Raw genomic sequence first — 20,136 nt, 5'->3', positions numbered from 1 at the left:
GGGTTTAGTTTTCCTGACCAGTGATGTGAAGCTGATACAACTTTGCTGTGTGACTCACAGTCCCCAAAATGTAATCACTCCATTAAGCAGAGTGTGTGACACTACACAGGGACACCCTGATGGGAAGGGGTATGGAACATCAATGGAGGGCAAGCACAAGTAGTCTGGCCCATATGATTGAGTTAAAATAAATTAAAATCTGCTCAAGTAAAGCCTAGGGCCAGCAAATTTTCGTTTGGTTGGGTAAAAGTAAGTTTTATTTAGTGGTCTGCTCTGCAGGGAGCATCTAACTGACCTTAAAGGCAAGTGAACAACAGAGATTTGGGGATGGACCACGCAGGCAGAGAGAACTGGCGGCTATAGGAACTTCAAGCAGGAATGACCTATGGTACTATGGGTCATCTGGTCTGTGTGCTGAGCTCCTTGTGAGCTATGCCACCAATGGGACAGGGTCCCCTGGGCCTGGAAAATCCTGGAGAGGACGTGGCTCAAGACGGGCGTGCACAGTTCATTTAAGATTACAAGTTTTCCTGTCGGTCCCTAAAAGCTGCTCAGAGTGAAACTGGAGAGGTGAAGAGTGCCTGTGGACAAACCAGAGCATTTCTCTGGCCCAGTCTACCATCTTGCAGCCAAAGAAAAATACACAGAATGTCCTAAAGTGCCTGTTCAGCCTTCCAACTGCACCTTCCAGCAACAGGCTGAGTGCTGCCTCATCCAGGGCATCCCATGGACATCCCAGCCCTGCACAAGGTCTCCCTTGGGCAGCTCCTGGCCTGGAACTGGTTAGAGAAACCAGCAAACTCTTGAATGGGCACTTTGGTACCTCCTGCTGTGATCTAAGAACGTAACAGAGGGATGAGCACCTCCTGGCCCTCCGTGTACTTACTGACCATCATTCCCAGCCAGGAAATTGTTGCCTTCCGGCAGCCAGCCCATGGGTGATCCACCAGGCAGAATTAAGGACAGCAGAGCCACGGGGGTACACAGAATACATGGACATGTTTTAACAGACCGAGTACACCAAATAAATAATTCTGTACACTCTAACTTGAACATTACAGACTAATTACAATGGGTCCGACCTCATCTGACAGGACAGTCCTTGGAGTAAAGCCAGGACTCGAAAGGCAAGGCACGGAATGGGACATTTCTCAAGACAGTCCCGCGAGGAGAGCGACTGGATGAGACCGGAGCCGCTCCCGAGCCGTTCCAACCCAGCACCGGAAACTGGGCAACCAAAAATAACATCGAGCGCCGGAAGATCTCCGATCCCAGGAGCTTCCTGGGAGGCGTCTTTCCGTAGCGAAAGGCAACAGGAAAACTCGCGGCACCTGGGCGTCCGCGCAGGAGCTGCTGGTTTGTGACACGCCTCGCCGGATCTGCTCCACGCATCGAGTCCACGTTCAGCAGACAAACAGTGCAACGACCTCTGCGACAGCAGCCAGAGCCTGCCCGTCACACACGAGGGGTCTACAGTACCACCAGGCGGGGGGGGACAGTGGGAGAAGGGACAATTGTCACCAGGCAGAGCCCCCGCTGCCCTCGGCAGACACCGAGCTCCGTGATGCCGCTTGCCGCCGCGCATCCCCGGTGTTCACATTTATTTCTTTGGGAAGTTTCCTGAACATGAAGGCACAGCTGACATGCAGGCACCTGCCTTGGAGTGCTGCACTCTTAATCCAGGGCGAAAGAGGAGACTGAGTGGTCATAAAAAGCACCAAAACCCTCCCGAGGGTGGTGAAGGCAACTTGGGGCTGGGTACATGCAGTGAGTGCTACAGGCACTTTGTGACACTTTCCAGGAGAAAGCTGAGTGGGTGAGAGGCCTGGACACAATCACCCTCACTGCAAATTCTAGGGCTCACACTGGTATCAAAGAAGCCAATCTCTGTGTTGCTTTGCATCATTTAGAAAACTAAATTGAGTCAAACAATTGAGATTTTAATCTATCCCACCTTAAACCCCCCAGATCTTTAGTATCATTACTTAAAATAATACGGCCTCACACAGCCTAATGAGAAGCCTGTAACAGCCACACAGGAGTTGCCCTACATGGTACAAGACTGAGCTGAGCCTGCACTGCAGGTCCTTAAAGGCACCATACAGAAGCTTTTACCTTGCCCCAGGACTCGCCAGAGCTCCTGCAAAGCCAAACCCAGAGCTGCTGCCCAGCAGCCAAGTGAACCATCATTCCTATTCCAGTTTGTGCATCAGATAAAAGCTGACCCTCTTAGTACTGCAGCCAAACACCCGGGTAGGAAACAGGACTGAGAAACAGAGCAGGGCCTCAGAAATAATGTAAATTACCAGAAGGGAAAATATCTGGCCTAAAATAGGAAAGTGCCCAGATTCCAAAGGAGAGTGTGAGGGTTTATCACATCCAGAACAAACACGTGAAGCAGGCCCTACGCTGCAGCTGGTTTCCACATCACTACCAAAGCCAGCAGGTCTGAGCCCTCTTGTCTGGGCTTGAGCTCCTCACAAGGCTCTCAAGCTTTCCTTCACGTACAGCTGTGTGCTTCCAAGAACAACACAGAGCAGGAGCATCTGGATGCTATCACAACTGCAGTGTTAAATAGCACAGAGTTCTTCAGGACAGAAGGAAGGGCGGTTTCTGCCCCCACTGGGTTGATGTGTTAAGATTTTTAGAAGCCTGAGTGAGAGGTAAATCAAACATGGACTGGTAACTGCTGTTTGAAGAAAACACACTGCATACTCAAAAACTTGGATGCGAATCTTTAGACCCCCTAAGGCAATTTCTGGAAGACTTTTTCACATTCTTTCCCAATAACCCTCAACATGAATAATAAAAATCAAGGAACCAACAGGCCACATTCTTTGAAGCTGTAATTCTCTCCCTCAAGAGATCAGCCAAACTCCCAGGGCAAAGGATGGGATTTTTTTACACAGTACTGCTAAGTTCCAAAAGACAAACCACCCTAATTTACTCCTCAAAGGGCATCTCACCCGGAAACAGAGAGGTCACCACGAGGAGAGGGCTGTGCTTGGACAAGGACACACCACAGTTTGCCACTAGGTGTCATTCCCACTCCACTTCTCCTGCATGAACCAAAGCAGGCAAAGCAGAAGCACTCAGATTTCCACCCCAGGTAATGCAGAGACTGCATTTGGTGGTGGTCTGGAACAGGCAGGTGTTACCTCTGTCCTCCCTGCACATTCAGGACCAAAGGTTTCCAAAAAACACTCGGCGAGCCAATTAAGAACCACCATTAAGAGTCAAAGAAGGATATTAAATTAAATGAAAGAGCAGAAAAAAAAAAAACCATTCCAGAGAGATTTTAGTTTCTAAAATCCCCAAAAAAGGCACTCCTGAAAAGCGTAAACTCCTGAGACTTAAGACCAACCGAGCACTGAGCTGCTCCTATGGAATGAAGACAGATGATCAAGGTAATTCACAGTGAAGAGCTTCTTAGAGAGATTGAAGGCACCTGGACTATGGCTCAGAATTACAGCACTTTGCCTGTCCCCCTCCACACCAGACCCAACTGAAAACACGTCCCACTTGCAAGAATAAAAGCACCTGAGGAATTGTTCTTAAGCCGGACCTTCCAATGTGGCATTTGGACCATCACAGTTTTCCAGACTGAGTGAAAGACCACTGGGGACTCCATGGTCATTTGGACAGTGCTCTGTTATCTCCCTTCTTCCCACATTATTGCCTGGCTGCAAAGTTCCTACAATACTGGATTTAGAACAGGAAGAGGGAGTGAGCCAGGAGTGTAAAACTGAACGATGGAAGGAAAGCCTGTAAAGATTTCCCCAAGTTTACACTAACTTTTCTACGCAAACAAGAAAACGTCGCAATTGTGAAAAGAATTAAGAGTTCTTTTCTCAGAAAAGTCAAAGCTCTTTATGGGATGGCCTTGGTCCTCTTCCCACAGTTCCCAAGCAGTGGAGTGCCCGAGGACCACAGACACCTCGATACCACAGAGAGGCAGCTGCAGCTATCCAGTATTCTCATGTATGTGATGGATCCTCCCTTTTGCCAATTCACCCCTAGTCAGAGCATCACCATCAAAACCTGACACTGTCAGGACCCCACACAGCAACCTCCTGCTTCCCAAAACATATTCCAGCCCAAAGTAACCACAGATGACCGCTCTGAACTTTTCCTGGTGAAAAAAACAGCTGTGGAAAAGATCAAAGAAGCAAAAAGAGTCACAGATGAGAAGATTCTTGTTCTGCTTTGTGAAGGTGGAGAAATAAGCCTGGTTAGCCCACAGCTTTATGTATTCCTCATCCCGTAAGAGAAGGATAAAGGAACAGCATGGGCAGACATCTGCATGATGCCTGTGCATTTTGATGGTCTAGTGGTTAAGGGGAAGGGTCTCAGTTCTAGAAGTCTTGGCTCAGTTCATCAGTTTGACCCCCTCACAGCCAAAATCCCTGTTTTATGGATAAACATGCAGGATAATCGGGGGGGTGGGGCATGGGAGCAGCCAGGAGGTAAAAGCAATCACAGTGTCTGGAGTGATGCTCCAAACACACCAAAGCCTCTTCAAGTAATGGCTCAGAACCAGAAGTGCTCCGAGGGAGCCTCCTGCCACCACCTGACCTGCAGGGCCCCCATGGTCCAGCTGACACTGGCCTTAGAGGGGCTCCTGCTCTTGGAGAGCTGTTTGCAGTACCATGAGGCACACTGACCTGTTTATGAAGCAAAATGTGGCAAGCTGCTTCCTTTGTCAGGAATCACATCTAGTTTAGAGTTCATGGTAACAAGCTAGGGAAAAACAACATGAGGAGGTAAAAGATGCCAAACCCATTTTTGTTTGCAGTCGACAGAGTTGAAAAAAAAAAAAAAACAACCAAATTTGGGGAGTTCTGCAGTATCTGTTAATGCTGATGGAAGAAAGACTGTGTGTGACATGGTAGGACAGGCTGCTCAGAGAAAGGACAGTCTGCAAAGGATGTGAGGTTTTCAAAACAACATGCAAAACCAGGCAAAGGCTTTCAAAATTCACTCCTGCTACACACAGTGGCCGTCCTCAAGTTTCTTCTGCTGTATTCCCCACCACATGCTTGGGCACACCAGTCTGGTTTACAGATATTTACAGCCCATCCCACCTTTGGGGTGGGAAGCACACCACCAGGAATCTCCCCCTTTATTTCTTGCCTTCGCACAGAAACTCAAATCTTCTCCCACTAAAGCTGCTTTACTGTTTGCTGACCAGGAGTGACTGTGAGAGCTCCCCGGAGATGTGACTGACCACTGCAGCCCTGCTGACACTGAAACACAGGCATCAATCCTAGAAAAAGGCCAAGCTCTCCAGCCCCTTGAGCTTGGATTGCCTGCACCTCCAGCCCAGAGCCAAACAAGCCCAAGTGCACAGCACAAAACAAATCGTGTGGCTTCACAAGAAAAGTTTCAAACCCCAGCATTTTCCTTCACTGCTGATCTTGTCTCTGCTACCATGAGAAGCCAAATCCATCCTGGGCCTGTGCCATCAGCCCCACTTTGCTGCTCTAACTATTTGGGAAGATATCTCAGCAGGCTCGCACAAAGCTCAGCTCTGCAGCCCCCACCTCCCCTGAGAGTCCTCCGTAAGAGGCCACCTCATCACCTATGCAGCACAAAAGACACCTGAAAAGCAGCTTTTTCCTGGTGAACTTAAGTCACCCCTCACAGCTCCAGGGCATTTGTACAATGTCTCCAGGGTATTGTCACTGCTGACACTCCCAGACTGGGCTTCCACTACTCGAGCCCCTACCCTGATGCTATGGAGCCATTTGTGGCCACCCAACAGCTCCCAACACCACTGTCCCAAAGCAGGGATGGCAGGGCTGGGGCAGCACACGCACAGAGCAGGGGAGCCCTGTCAAATCTGCAGGCAGGGAGCAGCCTGGAACCACCCAAGCTCTGGTGCAGTGACATGGTCGGTAACGCTGCGCTTTATAGTGGTTGTAGCCCGTCCCAGCTCTGCAGTGGGAAGCACATCCCTAAAATTTCCTCCCTCTTTTTTTCCCCTTAGCACAAAAATCCTCAGCCTTCTCAATCTTCTTCTGAAGGGTGCAAGGTGTGTAACACGTCAGAGACACAACAGAGCACAAGAACAACAAACCCTGCACGACGGGCACTGGTCTTGCTGCAAACAGGGAAAGGACAATTCCAGGGGTAAACCCTTGACATCATCAGGAGGATGGCAGCCCTTGGGGGAAACCTCGCAGCTCCCCAGCCCTCGTGGAAAACTGCTGTCTGGCATCTCTTTGGCGAGGAGCTGGTGGGCAGCACACCAGTGAGTCAGAGCTATCCCACTTCTAACTGCACATGACTCATTCCAGCTTTGCTGCAAAGGCACCACGGAGTCTGACTAAACCAGCCCAAAATCTGTGTATAGGTAATTTTTAAATACATATACATCCCCCACACGTGTATGTGCACACACAGACGTGCGTGCACGGACACGCCGAGCGATTTCCTCTTTTTCCCCATACACAAGCGAGAGAAACGAAACGCTCCGGAATTAATAAATAACTATGAACAACTAAGCTCCCGGGCTACAGAAAGAGCTCCTCTCCCCACGTGGCTCCTTAATTCGTGCATTCCTCGTGGCTCCGAGCCGTGCCCCGAGCCCACGAGGACGGACTCCCCCGTTTCTGGCGCCAGACCCCGCGGCGCAGCAGGGCGTGACGGCCACCACAAGGTTCCCTCTCCTCCGCACACGGAGGGGCACCTCCTCAGGGATGGGGGAAACGCCTGGAGGGAGGGAGGGAGGGAGGAACCTGGCTGTTCCTCACCGAGCGTGTGCACAGGGGGCTCAGCCCGTGTACTGCTGCTGGTAGCGCAGGTTGAGCTCCCGCAGCTCCCGCTCCCGCACGCGCCGCGACTTGTTGGATTTGGTGGAGCGGCTGGAGCGGGTGGACTGCGCTGACTTGGTGCTCTGGCAGCGGGAGGATGCCCTCTTGAGAAGGTTCTGCGAGATGGAACGGTGCAGGTTCTTCATGGAGGAGGAGGCCGCCATGCTGACCACCCAGGGGTGCTTCAGGGCCTGAAGGGCCGTCATCCTGTCACTGGGGTCCACCGTGAGCAGGCGGTCGATGAAATCCTTGGCCAGGTTGGAGACGCTGGGCCAGGGCTGAAACACAAAAGAGGTGCTTGGAATGAAACATCCCGGCGCAGCTTTGCTGATTAATTCATTCCTCCCATGTCTGCAAGGTGCTTTGGGGCATTCTGCTGCTTCCCTCCTCTCTTTTATCCTCCAATCTTCCAAGCTGTAACTGGCACTATCTGCCCAAGGAGAATGACACACAAGCACTTCGCTTTAGGGGAAGAAGCTGAATTAGTGGAAAATATCTGCAGGTACAAAGGTGCAGAGTAGATCCCTCCAGCAGCTGGGCTCAGGCACTCCGTAGCTGACCAGTCTGCAGACACTTAAACACTCATGTGCACACACTCAAGGGTCTCAGCCAACCCACAGATCCAACCATCTCTCCAGCAGTGGCTGGGACTTCCCTGCTCCACCTGGTCCCCAGATCCTCCTGGAGTTTTGTCTTTGTCCCTAAAGACACACACATGGACACCCCCAGCTTCCAGGCCCTCTCCCCCTTGTGCAGCTCCATGCTCACCCGCAGTCACACACCCACCACAGCCTGTGCTTGCTCCAGCTGCTGCACCATGACACACACACGCTCCCAGACCATGTCCTGCCCCAGCTGCTGGTCCTTCCTACCTCATCTTCTCACACCACCTTCCAAAATCCTACAGCTATTACCAGAAGCACAGTAACTGTACCTCACTGAACGCCCTCCCCTGTCCAAGTGTTTTCTATCCAACAAAGCCATGAGTGCAGGAACAGGAGCCCTGTCACTCACAGAGCAGAGGATGGATCCTGATACCAGACCCACAGGGCTCTTCTGACTCCTCATCTTAAGGCATGCATCTAGGGAGGAAGCACTGACCTCTGCACTTGTCCTGGAACCAAAACTAGGCAGAATTTTCTGCTTGGTCTCACTCCCACATGGAAATTCAGATGTTGCTACAGGTTAACCCTGGAACAGCAGCTCAGCCCAGCTGGAAACGACCCCATAAAATGTTCTAAATATATAGATATGTCAGATACAAGAAATTTTCAATAATGTTTACCATGGAAAGAGGAAGGAATTTGTTTTACAATATGCTAAGTTTTGAAGAAACAAGCCCAAAATAATTAATTACTCCCGTAATAAATATCCTCCCAGCACACCCAAGAATGACCACAACAACTTATGCGTCAAACACCTACAGCCACAAATGCTGAATTGTTTAATTTCTGACGAAATACTGTATTTGCACTAAGGTGGGAAATGAGAACACTTCCCTCAGCATGAGGTGAAGGCTGGGCTATGGAAGTGGACAAAGCTGTGAAGAAAATGAGATAAAATCCACTGTAAGTGTAGAGAGGAAAGGGCAGCATGGCCACAGAAAACCCCAAGTGGTGAATGGAGCCAGGCAAGAGCGAGTTTCTGCAGTCACTGGGTATTTTGGGGGTCTCACCTGTCCTGAAACCACCAATACTGAATTTTTCAGGTCTGTAGAGATCACATCCCAAGCTGCATTAAGAAAAAGCCTGAGTTAATTCCTGCAATGAAGATTTCCATATAATAATGGTGACACACATGTAACTGAGTAGACCCACCCATGTCTAGTTAAAAAAGCAAAAATCTGCTATTCTGTGTCTCTCATTCTTCTCTTCATTGGGTGAAGAAGAAAAGCACCCAGCTATTTTAAAACTCAGGGTTCACTGAGCACAACCAGAAATAATGCCCTTTTCTTGTGCAGAAGGTCTAAAAAAGGTATGTCCTGATTTTTTGGAGGTTTGTAATTCATTGCTACAGAAAGCAATTTTCTTTTCAAAAGACTCAAGCCACCAGCAAGAGAACAGATCCCCGGGAGGATTTTTTAATGAAAAGGAGGATGGTGTAAGAGTTACAGCACTGCTCCTAGCCCACAGCCTGTCAGTGCATGGCCAGGAAAGGTGAACTGGAGCTTCAGCTGAGGAACTGGCTCTGAGGGGGATCAGCATACCACAGTCTTATTTTACAAGGATTAAAACAGTCTGGCTTACTCAGCTGAAGTGGGATACATGATCACTGCCAGTAACTATGCAAGAGAAGAGACTAAAAATGATAGTAACTACTTGATATAAAGAAAATACTGCTATGTGAATAAAAACCTATAAATGGTCCTGAATATATTCAGTATAGAAATGGTACTCGGTGCTCAGGGAGGAAGCACAGCCTTCTGCTGCAGATCAGATACCACTTCAGTGCTTGAAATAAAGTCAAAATCCCTTCCACTCTGCATTTAAAGAATTAAATCCATTAACAAAAAAAAAAAAAAAAACCACCTAAACATTCAAGCTTTTCTGTCGCAGAATCATTAAGGCTGGAAAACACCTTGAAGATCATCAAGTCCAGCCATTAACCCCGCACTGCCGTGTTCACCACGAAACCATCTCCCCAAGTGTCACATCCACAGACCCTTTGAACACTTCCAGGAATGGTAATTCCACCGTGCCCTGGGCAGCCTGTTCCAGTGCCTGTCCATACCCTCAGGGAAGAACTTCTTCCTAATATCCAATCTAAACTTCCCCTGGCACAACTTGATGCCATTTCCTCTTCCCCCGTCTACTGCTTTATAATGAATATAATTATATTATAATACATAAATAAAATTAGTTTGTCATAACCTGCCTTAAATGATTTTTACTTAGCTGATGAAATGTACCTTGGCAATGAATAGTAAGAAAAAAACAGAACAGGGACAAATTTTGATCACAGACCCACAAAAGTGTTTGTTTATAAAGAAGGTAAATAAAATAGCGAAAATCCTTTTCAAATTAATCAGGCAAACCACAATAAAGGTTCAATTGTAACTGAACACACTGGAATGATTGAGGAGCTCAGCCTTCATGGTATTCACAACAACAGAACCAAAAAGCTGAATCTGCCCTGCCATGGGGGAATATAAATCACATTGCAAGCCTAGAGATTCCCAGCAGACTTTGGAAGAGGTACTTCATTTGTTAAATAACAGCAAGAGGATTTAATCTTCATTGGCATAATCTCAGCTAATCCCAGGTGGTGCCATATGTCAAATGGCAACACATCACCTTCCCTTCACACTGGGATCTCCAGCTGCAGACCTCTGGGCTCTCCCTTCCACTGATGGACAGATCCCAATGAAACCCAGGCAACAAGAGGTTTTTGCCTCCACTCTTCCAAGCTTGCCTTGAAAAGCTTTTAAAGACCCATTTTCTGTAGTTTTTTTATGACTCCTTTTCAGCTATTCATTCAGCTAAAATCACAAACTCAACACTACCTGGCTACACTCCATCAACCCCTAACTCCTTCTTCCCTTCTCCTCCTCCCAGAAGCCACAGCCCACCCCATTCTGTTTCCTTCACAGAGGACTCATTTTCCACTTCCCAACAATCCTAATGGGACATCCAAGCTAATGATACACCTATTAAATTTACCAGCTTTAACTCAAAGTGAAGGTAAATGCAGGTGACAATCTGCTCTCTGTGCAGTAACTTTTTAAGAACTCTTCACTACCATCTTCATTTGTTACTGGCAATTGAAATGACTTAAGACACCCACCCTGAAAGTGCTTTTGTCCCCCTCAGATGGAAAAAGCACATCCACACAACTCCAATCTCATGGTTTTTCCTGGGTATTTCTTCCCCTCTTACCCTAAAACTTTTTACCTTTCTGAATATGGTCCCTCAGAGAAATACAATCAAGCCAGCACCTCCATCCTTTCTTTTTTACCTAAGTCCAAAGAAATGCAAGAGATGCTCAGATGAAAAGTATTTGAGAACTGGAACAACAGTGCTTGGAAATACATCTTCAGGACATCCAGGAGAGCATTATTTTCTCTTCCAGGTGTCAGTAATTGCAGAAACCTGGAATTTGAGGCAACCCAGAAGTTATTTTGCTGTCCAGATGTATTCAAACTTCGGTCAAATGAGATTCTGGTGAGTGAAATGAGCCTCTAAACACCAAGAACAATATTACTTCAATCTTTTCAAGCCTTATTAAAAGATGGCAAATGTGATGATTTGGAATTTGAAGAAATCTATGAAGTCTGAGGGCCTAGGAACTGTGATACATAACCAGCCTAAACCTTGAGAGACCCATCAAGTTTAATGAATCCTAAAGAAGAATAAACTCCAAACAAAAGCACATTGGATTTCTCATTATTCCAATTACTCTAGTTTCACCACAAATGTTGAATATGGAGTACCTGCAATCAGATTTTTCTTCCGGTCAGCAAACACAAATCAGTTTATTGATCTGTTTACACAGCTGGAGGTTTGATTTGCTGCACCACGCACATCCTTCCTATTTCACTGAAGCTTTTTCTTTAGTAATAAGTAGGGCTACATCCTACCGACACAATTTGCAACCCCAGTCCCTGGAGAAATGCATCCACTCTGCAGAAAACTTGCAGCAGTTAACAAAACAGCAGTTTTAACTTAGCAAAATCCCATTAACCCTCCAAATTAACACTGCAAGGCAGCAGAAGAGGGCTGTGGAAGGTTGGAGCTGAGGAAGGTTGACACTGGTGTGCTGGGACATGAGTGCAGGATGTGAAGTGTGCTCACATGACAGGGCTGAAGCAATCCAGGAGATTCTCTCCATCTGCTTCCTTGAGGAGAGACAGAGAAATGCTTGGATGGAAAATGCTCCCATCCAGTGGCCATGAAACGTTGGATCAGCTAAACTCTATCAGACAGCCTTGCCTTCAAATCTCAGCGCTGCAATGACAAATCCTGCTCTTTTGGTGCACAAAAATGCCACAAAAAATGAAGTCACCAATACCTGCATTTCTGTTTCTCTAGAAAATCATTTCAAATGTGATGCAGTTTGAGTACAACTTCTGCTCCCTTTGTTAGACTGTGCTCCTTCAGAAAGATAAAGTTCTGGTGTCTTTCTGCAGAGGAGCACAGAATGGTTTGGGTTGACAGGGGCCCTAAAGCTCATCTAGTCCAAATCCCCTGCCATGCACAGGGACACCTTTCAGTAGCCCAGCTTGCTCAGAGCCCCATCCAACCTGGCCTGAACGCTTCCAGGAATGGAGAAGCCACAGCTCCTCTGGGCAACCTCTGCCAAAGCCCCAGCACCCACATACACCTTAAACAAAAGGTGGAACAGCCGTATTTTGAGCTGAACCTCTGCAGTACCAGCTGAAAGACAACAGAAACTTCCTACATGTGACCAGTTTTTCTAACAACTGCAATCATGTCCTCTGTCTGGGACACCTGGTGCAGTGTCTGCTTCAAAACCCTCATTCCTCATGAGACAATCCCTGGATACAGACGCATTTAACACTGGAGACTATTGGTCTCATGCTGAAGGGAGGACTAAACCTCTTCTGGAAAGTAAAGTCTGTAACTCTAATTTAGCAGAGTGACTAAAAACATGATCCAACACCATTTAAAAGAGGAAAAAAAAATGTGGGGAGAAGAGCTGCACAAAGCTGCAGAGGGATCTTCCGGATAGCTGCATGCAAATAAAAGAAGGAACAATCATCTGACTTCAAGCTCTGCTGTTAGTCTCAACAGTACCCACTGAAGGAAGGATACATACTAATTTCCTGATCCCTACCTAAGTTACACGTTGTTTTCAGGAGAAGAAAGACAATGTTTATGAGGAAGGTGAGGGGAAGGCCTGGATCTCCCTTGCCAGTCTTTACAAAAACATGAAGCACAAAGCATGTTATCACAGCTGCAAAAGATGGCTCTTAGGCCAAAAATACTGTACCCCAGTCCCACTGATTCCTAGGATGAGTCTGACTTGAGAGCTGCAGAAGCATCAAAGCACCAAAGAGACCGAGGAGCCCTACAGCAGCACATGGGTTCCTGCAAGGTTCTCCTACAGAAAACCTTCAGATGTCTACTTTCAAGTATCACAAGATAAAATATTATTTGGAATAAGCCTGCCCCAACAAATAGACTGGGTTTAATGCACCCACTTGGTCAGAGGGAACAGCCTTCACATTGTGCCCTTACCACCAACAGCAGCAACGCTCCACACCACAGATTTCTGTCGTCACTCCCATTTGATGCTGCACTCCCCATCGTGCTAGCACGGATAGTTTGGTTTGTGCAAACAAAGTGAGCCGAATCAGGGAGCTTCTGTAAATTTTTCAGCTGGGGTTTTCAGCCCAGCCATCCCCTGGCATGACTCACCAGATGGCTGCAGAAGTCGCTACATCAACCCAAGACAGCGACTGGAAAGGAGTCCAGAATTAGCAGCACTTCAGTGTATGAAACCCATCCCACAGCCTGTCTTACAGCCTCAGTGACAATGGGAGAGACTCCCATGGTGGAGGCACTTGGCTCTGGACCCTCAGGAATGCCAGCTGCTGCTCCTGAGGGTGCACTAGCATTCCCTACAAAGCATTTCCTGGACTTCTAAGCCACATAAAACGCACGGCGCTTCACCCATCTGCAAGCCCAGCCCTGCTAGATAACAAACTCAGGGGAAAGCAGCTTCTTTTACAATGCCTTAGAGAGCTCTCAAGTGTGTTATGTTTTATTCAGACTTAGGCTCCGAGACTGGAGGAGGAGGAGAAGAAAGAGATCCTCCTCTGAGTGTCACTTAGGCTGGGCGATTGCGTGCAGCGCTCTGCTCTGTGTGATTAAACCCCTCCACCACCCCTGCTTGTTATTCACATCAGCAGAAAAGCTATCGAGGCGCCGGCATGTGGGGAACAAACAACGTGTTGTTCTCTGCTTCCAACAACCAACCCACCTCTCTCCCCTGCAGCTGACGTGAGCGTGGCCCCGGCAGAGAGCTCCCAACACGTGTTGGGAACAAACCCCTGACCTGTGTGACCGCTGTGAACCTCCTCACTCAACGGGATGGACCCAGGCAGGGGTGGGAGCCAACGCTCCAGAGGCACAGCAGCTTGCTTTTGATCTGCTGACCAAAATGAGCACATCTTGGATACCAGAGCAGAGTCCCTGAATTTTATTCTGCCTGCCATGGGGGCTGCTGTAAAGTGGTCATCAGAGCTTGCGCTGCAAACAAGTTAATGACTTAAATTTATTTTCTTTTCACAAAAATGACTCAATCTAACATATATGCTGGTGGTGCTGAAGGCAGGACACATCTCTCCAGCTTCTGTCATTTTTCAGAATAGCTACACCTTAAAATTCTGATGCTTCTGGTGGCAGACAAGTAACATGCTGTTAGTTTTGAGAAGGAAATTAACTGGACTTGATGCTCTAAGAGGTCTTTTCTAACCCTAATGATTCTAAGAAGATCTGCAAGAACTCGCTTCATTGCATTACCGATTTATGCATGATGCAGCAGCTTTGTCTAATTTCAGAGATTCCCACATGACATCAGAAAGCAGAAAGTGTCAACTCCAAAGGAGCAGGTTGGGGACAGCAGCTGTGACACATGACATAGCAAACCAGCCTAGGGCTGTGCTGGGGCTCCAATAACACCAGGTTTACACTGTCCCAGGCGTCGTTCAGCCCCCAAACAATTGCAACGAGGTGATCAAAACCAACTGGTTCTAAAGAGCTGGAACAAAAAGTGTCCAGTGAAAAGATGAAACGTGCTAAAGTCTGCACAGGGCAGATTCCCAAGCATTCAGCATTAATTTGTTGATGTGGGGAGGAGGAATAAAGGAAGGATGAAAGAGAAAATACAACAGCCCTTTAATAATCCAGAGCATTATAAGTATGCACAGCCATCTGTTGCAGTGAACTTCTATAACCCAGCTTTTCGAATGGAAATAGCCAGCCCATTTTCCCTGGACAGGCACTGAGTATTCAGCTGGAATCATGCACTAAAATTACAGCAGCTACAAAAACAATAAACACAAAGCTTTTCTCTCCAGCCAGGGGTGGCTCTTCTAAGTGCAATGCTTAGGGAATAGCTGTTAATATGGGGTAATACCATTTTCCAGCTTGGATCGCTTTACATCTCTTAAAAATGTGTCAGCAAGTTACAGCTGCACATGGGGGACTTTAACCACTACCTTGACTGGAAAATTGTCTATTAAGGAAGCTCAGGGTTAAGAGACCTGGACTTGGAAGGATGCAGGTGAAAAGATGAGATCACCAAGTATAAAGTGCTGCAGATTGCCGTGAAAACGGAATGAGTCAGAAACCTCCAAAGGTATTGATATAGCACCAGCTCACAGCAGTATTTGCAGCAACTAAACTGGAAAACACCTCCCCCTGACTGTTCCTAACATCTGGGTTGTCCTGACATCTTCAGCGCTTTTATTCCCAAAAAATTCAGATTTGAGCTGAATGATGTTCTCTCACTCTGAGCTATTACCTTAAGAGAGTGTTGGCTGTGAACTGGAGCCGAAGTCAATACGTGTTCCTACGTACAAACTCTGAGTAAGAGTTTAATTAAGAAATGGTGGTTCTTGACAGGGAGGAAAGATCTTCCCCAGGGAGGAAGAATATCTTTCATCACGCTGATTAGTGCAGTGGTGGGGGGATGAACAGATAAGCTTATAACCTCCCACATAGACACAACCCCCTCCTGCAAGCTCCAAGCTGTCGGTGCACAAGCCCTGGGCGCTTACGAGGGAATGAACAAGGGGGAGTAAATCCTAAGACAGTCTTAGCTGCTAGTCCAACCCTCCCCTGCTCCCCAGCTGGCACCAGCTCTCCTCTGCTGCTCTGGACAGCTCCTTTAACCTCCTCAAGCACACAGATGAATTACAGAATCGTTAAGATATCCTGAGCTGGAAGGGACCCACAAGGATCAAGATGAGGAGCTGTGCTGCAAACACCAGCAATGTCTAAGCCCCAGCTGCCCCACTCTTTGGCTTGACTCTCCCTTCTTCCTCATAGTCACTCTTTCACTTTTAACCAGAATCCAACCCTGCCATAGTTTCAGAGGAGGTGAAATGATGCCTCTTTCATCTGAGCATTTCCTGAAAGCCCAGGTTTAGTGCTTCCCCAGTGAGGCCAGCGTGGCCCAATGCCATTCCTGGTTTTCTCTCAGAAAACACTGTTTTGGGTAGGCAAGGTGAATATAACCCACTTTAAAGCAAACAAAACATCAGGAGACACACTAAATAGGCTTGCTAGGTTTACCACAATTATAATTGTCTTTCCTGGCACTATCTGGGACATTTTTGTTAGAATTCAGAGCAGGATAACTGTTCTACATCCCATTCCAACACATTTCTCTGCATTTTCTTCTCCAATTTCTTTCAGCATCCCAGCTATTCAGTGATGGAGACAGAGATCCTGCTGAAAAACAAAGTATGTCATTGACACTGCACCAAACTGCACATCCGCAAGAAGGAAAAAGGACAAACCAAAAATCCCTAATGTAACACATTCCTACTTCTGCAGCAATAATCTCATACCAACGTGATCTTTTTTCCATGTCCAAATCCCACCCTGTTCTTTCCTACATTGTTGGGGTATTTCTCTTTCCAAAAGAAGATTAAAACATTTCATTTTGCTATGTAGAATCATACTAGCTACTGTTGAGCCTGGCCATCCCCAGGTTCAAAAAGACTGTGGAGAGGATCCAGGTGAGAGCTTCCAGGATAGCCAGGGACTATCCTTGACACACGGCCTTCAAGAAGGGGTGAAAGGAGCTGGGCTTGTTCAGCCTGACAAAGAGAAGTCTAAGGGCAATCTAATAGCATATCACATTACATTTATTTAAAAGTAGTCACAAGGATTACAGAGCCACACAACATGTCCAAACAAGGGGCAATAGGGAGAAGCTGTGCCTTGGAAAGTCTGTATCAGGAAATACCAGGGGAAGGGTGGTGCAGCCCTGGAAAAGGTCAGTGGGGAGGTGGAGGATCTTTCATCTCTGAAGCCCTTCAAGACTCAGGAAGACAAAATCACAGCCAACATGACCTAGTGCTGGCAACACTCCTGTCTCAAGCTGAATGGGATTAAAGCTCTCCAAAGGTCTCTTGTAACCAAGGTTTCTATTATTCAAGTGTTTCCTGCCCCCAGCCAACACTGTCATATCCCTCCTAGAGCAGCAGCACATCCCTCCTTCCAACACACATCCCTGCCCAGGCTCCATCCCACATGCTTAACAGGGTCAAGTGCACCATGAATGCTTGAGAAATAAATGTGCTGATCAGCTTCAGGTACATTTGGACTGATATTCCATTACCTTTCCTGCAGGAAGAAATGTGCTTTAGTTCTACCTCTTACTGAGCCACTGACTACACAAAATTCATAGCGACTTTGAGTCCTTCATGTTGCTCAAACCGACCTTAGAATTTAAATAGTTAAATCCGGAAGACTGAAAGACAGACAGCACAGTTCCATAAAGTTTGCTTCCCTGGGAAATCAGGGCAAAATAGGGCTGCAACAGACACCCAAGGATCATCCAATTCATCCCATGGTCCCCCAAGGATCCACCACAGATGCTTCACTGCTGACTGATGACTGCCTCATTTGTTCTGCAAGACAGCTTCAGAAATCCTCTGGGTAAACATTTTTTGGAGCGGGAGACACCAGTGTTGTTAAAAGTTCAGTGTGAATCTTTCTAAGTGCCATTTAAGGCTCTTGTTTGACATAATCTGGAAAAGAGATTATTCCTCTTCCTCTTTGAAGCAGCCTTTTACATATTTGCAAACTGCTATGACAACACGCTCCCGAGGCCAAACAGCCAAAAATGTTTTAGCTTTCCGGAGACCGTGGTTTTTTGACTCACAAGTGTTTTTGTTGATCTTCTGTCAAGTCTCTCCACTTGGCCCACGGTGTTTTTGAAGTCTGCTGCCCAGAAGTGTCAGAGCTTCAGCTTGGCACCTTGCAGCAGCCACTAAACACAGCAGGATCACACCACACGCTGCCTTTCTGTTCATACACCTCAGTATATTCACCTTTTCCCGCGAGTACGATACTGCCCTCACATAATAGTTTGTGATTCACAGACAAATCCTTTTCTGAGAAGCCAACAACTCCTAATTTTCTGTTCTTCACCTATTTTTGTTCACTAACTTACTTAAAACACCCCAAACCTGCACCTGCTACTGAATTGCTCAAATTTGATAGGGCTACCTGGAACTCAATGCCCTTTGCAGCCCTTCCAATTAAATGTCATCTGCAAATATAATGAACATACCTGCATTTCCCTCACCTGGGTTGGTCAATAAACCATCAAATACCTCTGGACATTCAGCCATTTCCAGAGAACCACCATCTCTATCATGTTCCACTTTGCTGATGAGCCACCAGTAAATGCCACTTTTAACATGGGGAAATACAAGATTTGGTCCCCAGGTTCTCCCTGCTTCACAGTTCATTTCCAAAAAGGAAGTTTGAAGAGATCATGCAACATTTTAATGAAATAGCTGAAGATCTCCCTAACGTCAGATCCATCTTTGCCAAGCTCCAGTGCCAAACACTGGAGGTGTGGGAACTCCTATAACTTTAGGAGAGGACTTTGCCATTAAATTATTTTACATTCTCCATCACGTGTCAAGTTTTCCTTAGTTTTGCAATATCAGCCTCTCAAGCAAAACAGTAGCTGAAGAATGCCACCAAGAATTCCTGAAGCTTGTAGAGCTAAAAGCAAATGAAAAAAAACTATGAAGGACTAAGTGTAGAGAGGTAAGAAACTGTATCCCAGGCAATCCTATCAGCAGTGATAAAACAGTATATAAAGTCTTCTTAGTCATCCCAGCTGTAATGAGAAACCTTTCTCACATGTGAGCCATATAATCATTCTCAAAATTACCAGGCTATTAAAAAGTTTCTTAGAAATTACTCTTCAGTCACAGACAAAGGCAGGAAATACACAAATACTTATATCAGAAAGCTCAATTCTACCTTTTGTGAGATATAAAACCAGACTCTTTGGTTAATCACATGAAGTGCCTGAAGCACTGGATGTGTAGGGAGTACCATGATTATGGAAGTCCACGAGCTGTAGGCGCACAGCCAGGCACGGATCCACACCAGCACTTTAGGGAACCCTGCAGGAACAGCAGGTATCTCTTAACAGCCACCTCCAGAACGTTCTGCCTCTCCTTGACTTGTGTGAACGGCTCTCGTGTCACCAATCAACACTAATCTGGTGCATTAGTAAAAGCTCAGTTTTCAGGAAAATCTATAAAAACTTCCATTTGAAATAACAAAGGTATTGGAAAACATGCCTGGTTTTTCTGCCTTGTCACTCACTCGAGGCAGCAGGGGGGCAAAGCAGGGGGTGGTGAGACCAGAGGGAGGAGGAGCAGCTCATACCCCAAACCAGTGAACTTGGATGCACCACTGCCAGCTTGAACCACCCCTTCCAGCTCCAAACAACTAATCCAGTTCCCTCTGTCTACAGCCTCAACTCTGCAATTGCAATCTTGTCAGATTTAGGGATTTCAGGGATTAGGTAAAGAGAATGCCAAGAAAACCTCTGGGCTTAGGAAGCACCTTTTCAGCCCTCCAGCTCAACATGAACAGAAATTCCCAAAAACAGTTTTTGCGGTTGGGAAGAGATTTCGACTACGTGATATTAAAACCTCGACTTCCTACCTATGCCAAGCACACTGCTTAACTCCTCCTTCATCACATCCCAGGGCAGGAGCACACTGCAAATGCTAGGGAAGTCCCAAATTCTGGTCAGAGGAAATCTGAAACACCTTTCAACACCAGATTGTTCCAAATATATCAGGTTCAATTGCCTCTCTCCAAGTCAGGGTCAATTACAGGCCACAAAGTGATTTGCAGCAAGGTACATGTTCATAGCCCTTCCCCACAGAGCTCTGCTTTTTTAAACAAAAGTGGCTTTTAATCTGCAGTCGGGGCAGCAGCTGGAACTACAGCCAGGTGTCAGATCTGTGAAACCTCAAAGCCTCAGCCTAGGGCTCAGAACAGAGGTAGGACAACGCTGGAATTTTCTCCAGAGTGCAACACTTCTACAGCACCACCCTGAAATCTCACTTGAAAAATGTTTTATAGGTGCCAGCCAGTCCTCCCTGTGCCCCTAGAGTTGCAATGCAGTCCTGGTGTTGTGCTTCCATACAATCATCTGAGGCCTCAAGGAAATCCAGCGGAAGCAGTGCAAGCTGTAATCCCAATCCACTCACTCCACAACCTGTGATAAACCTCCATGTCTCCAACAGCAGTGAGAGAACCAGACAGGTTCCTGCAGGTCACAGCTCTTCCCACTGCAGAATTAG

The 20,136-nt window shown here is 46.9% G+C and overlaps 1 protein-coding gene across 3 annotated transcripts in view; it reads right to left on the bottom strand.

Annotated features, from left to right (window-relative positions):
• Positions 1–20,136, bottom strand: part of PSKH1 (protein serine kinase H1) — a 38,129-nt gene that overhangs the window by 7,055 nt on the left and 10,938 nt on the right. For 2 of the 3 annotated variants that reach the window (XM_040075022.2, XM_040075024.2), the window contains exon 4: positions 981–7,093. In XM_040075022.2, coding sequence (XP_039930956.1) covers positions 6,776–7,093 — 318 coding nt within the window. In that variant the 3' untranslated portion in view covers positions 981–6,775. Of the gene's footprint in view, positions 1–980; positions 7,094–20,136 lie in introns of those variants that run through there. The other variant, XM_058422033.1, reaches the window with a different exon arrangement.

This window comes from Hirundo rustica, chromosome 11, assembly GCF_015227805.2.
Source record: "Hirundo rustica isolate bHirRus1 chromosome 11, bHirRus1.pri.v3, whole genome shotgun sequence".
In the NCBI taxonomy this organism is placed as follows: Eukaryota; Metazoa; Chordata; class Aves; order Passeriformes; family Hirundinidae; genus Hirundo; species Hirundo rustica.
Note: the sequence above shows the minus strand (reverse complement) of the source record. Positions and strands in the feature narration are given on the sequence as shown.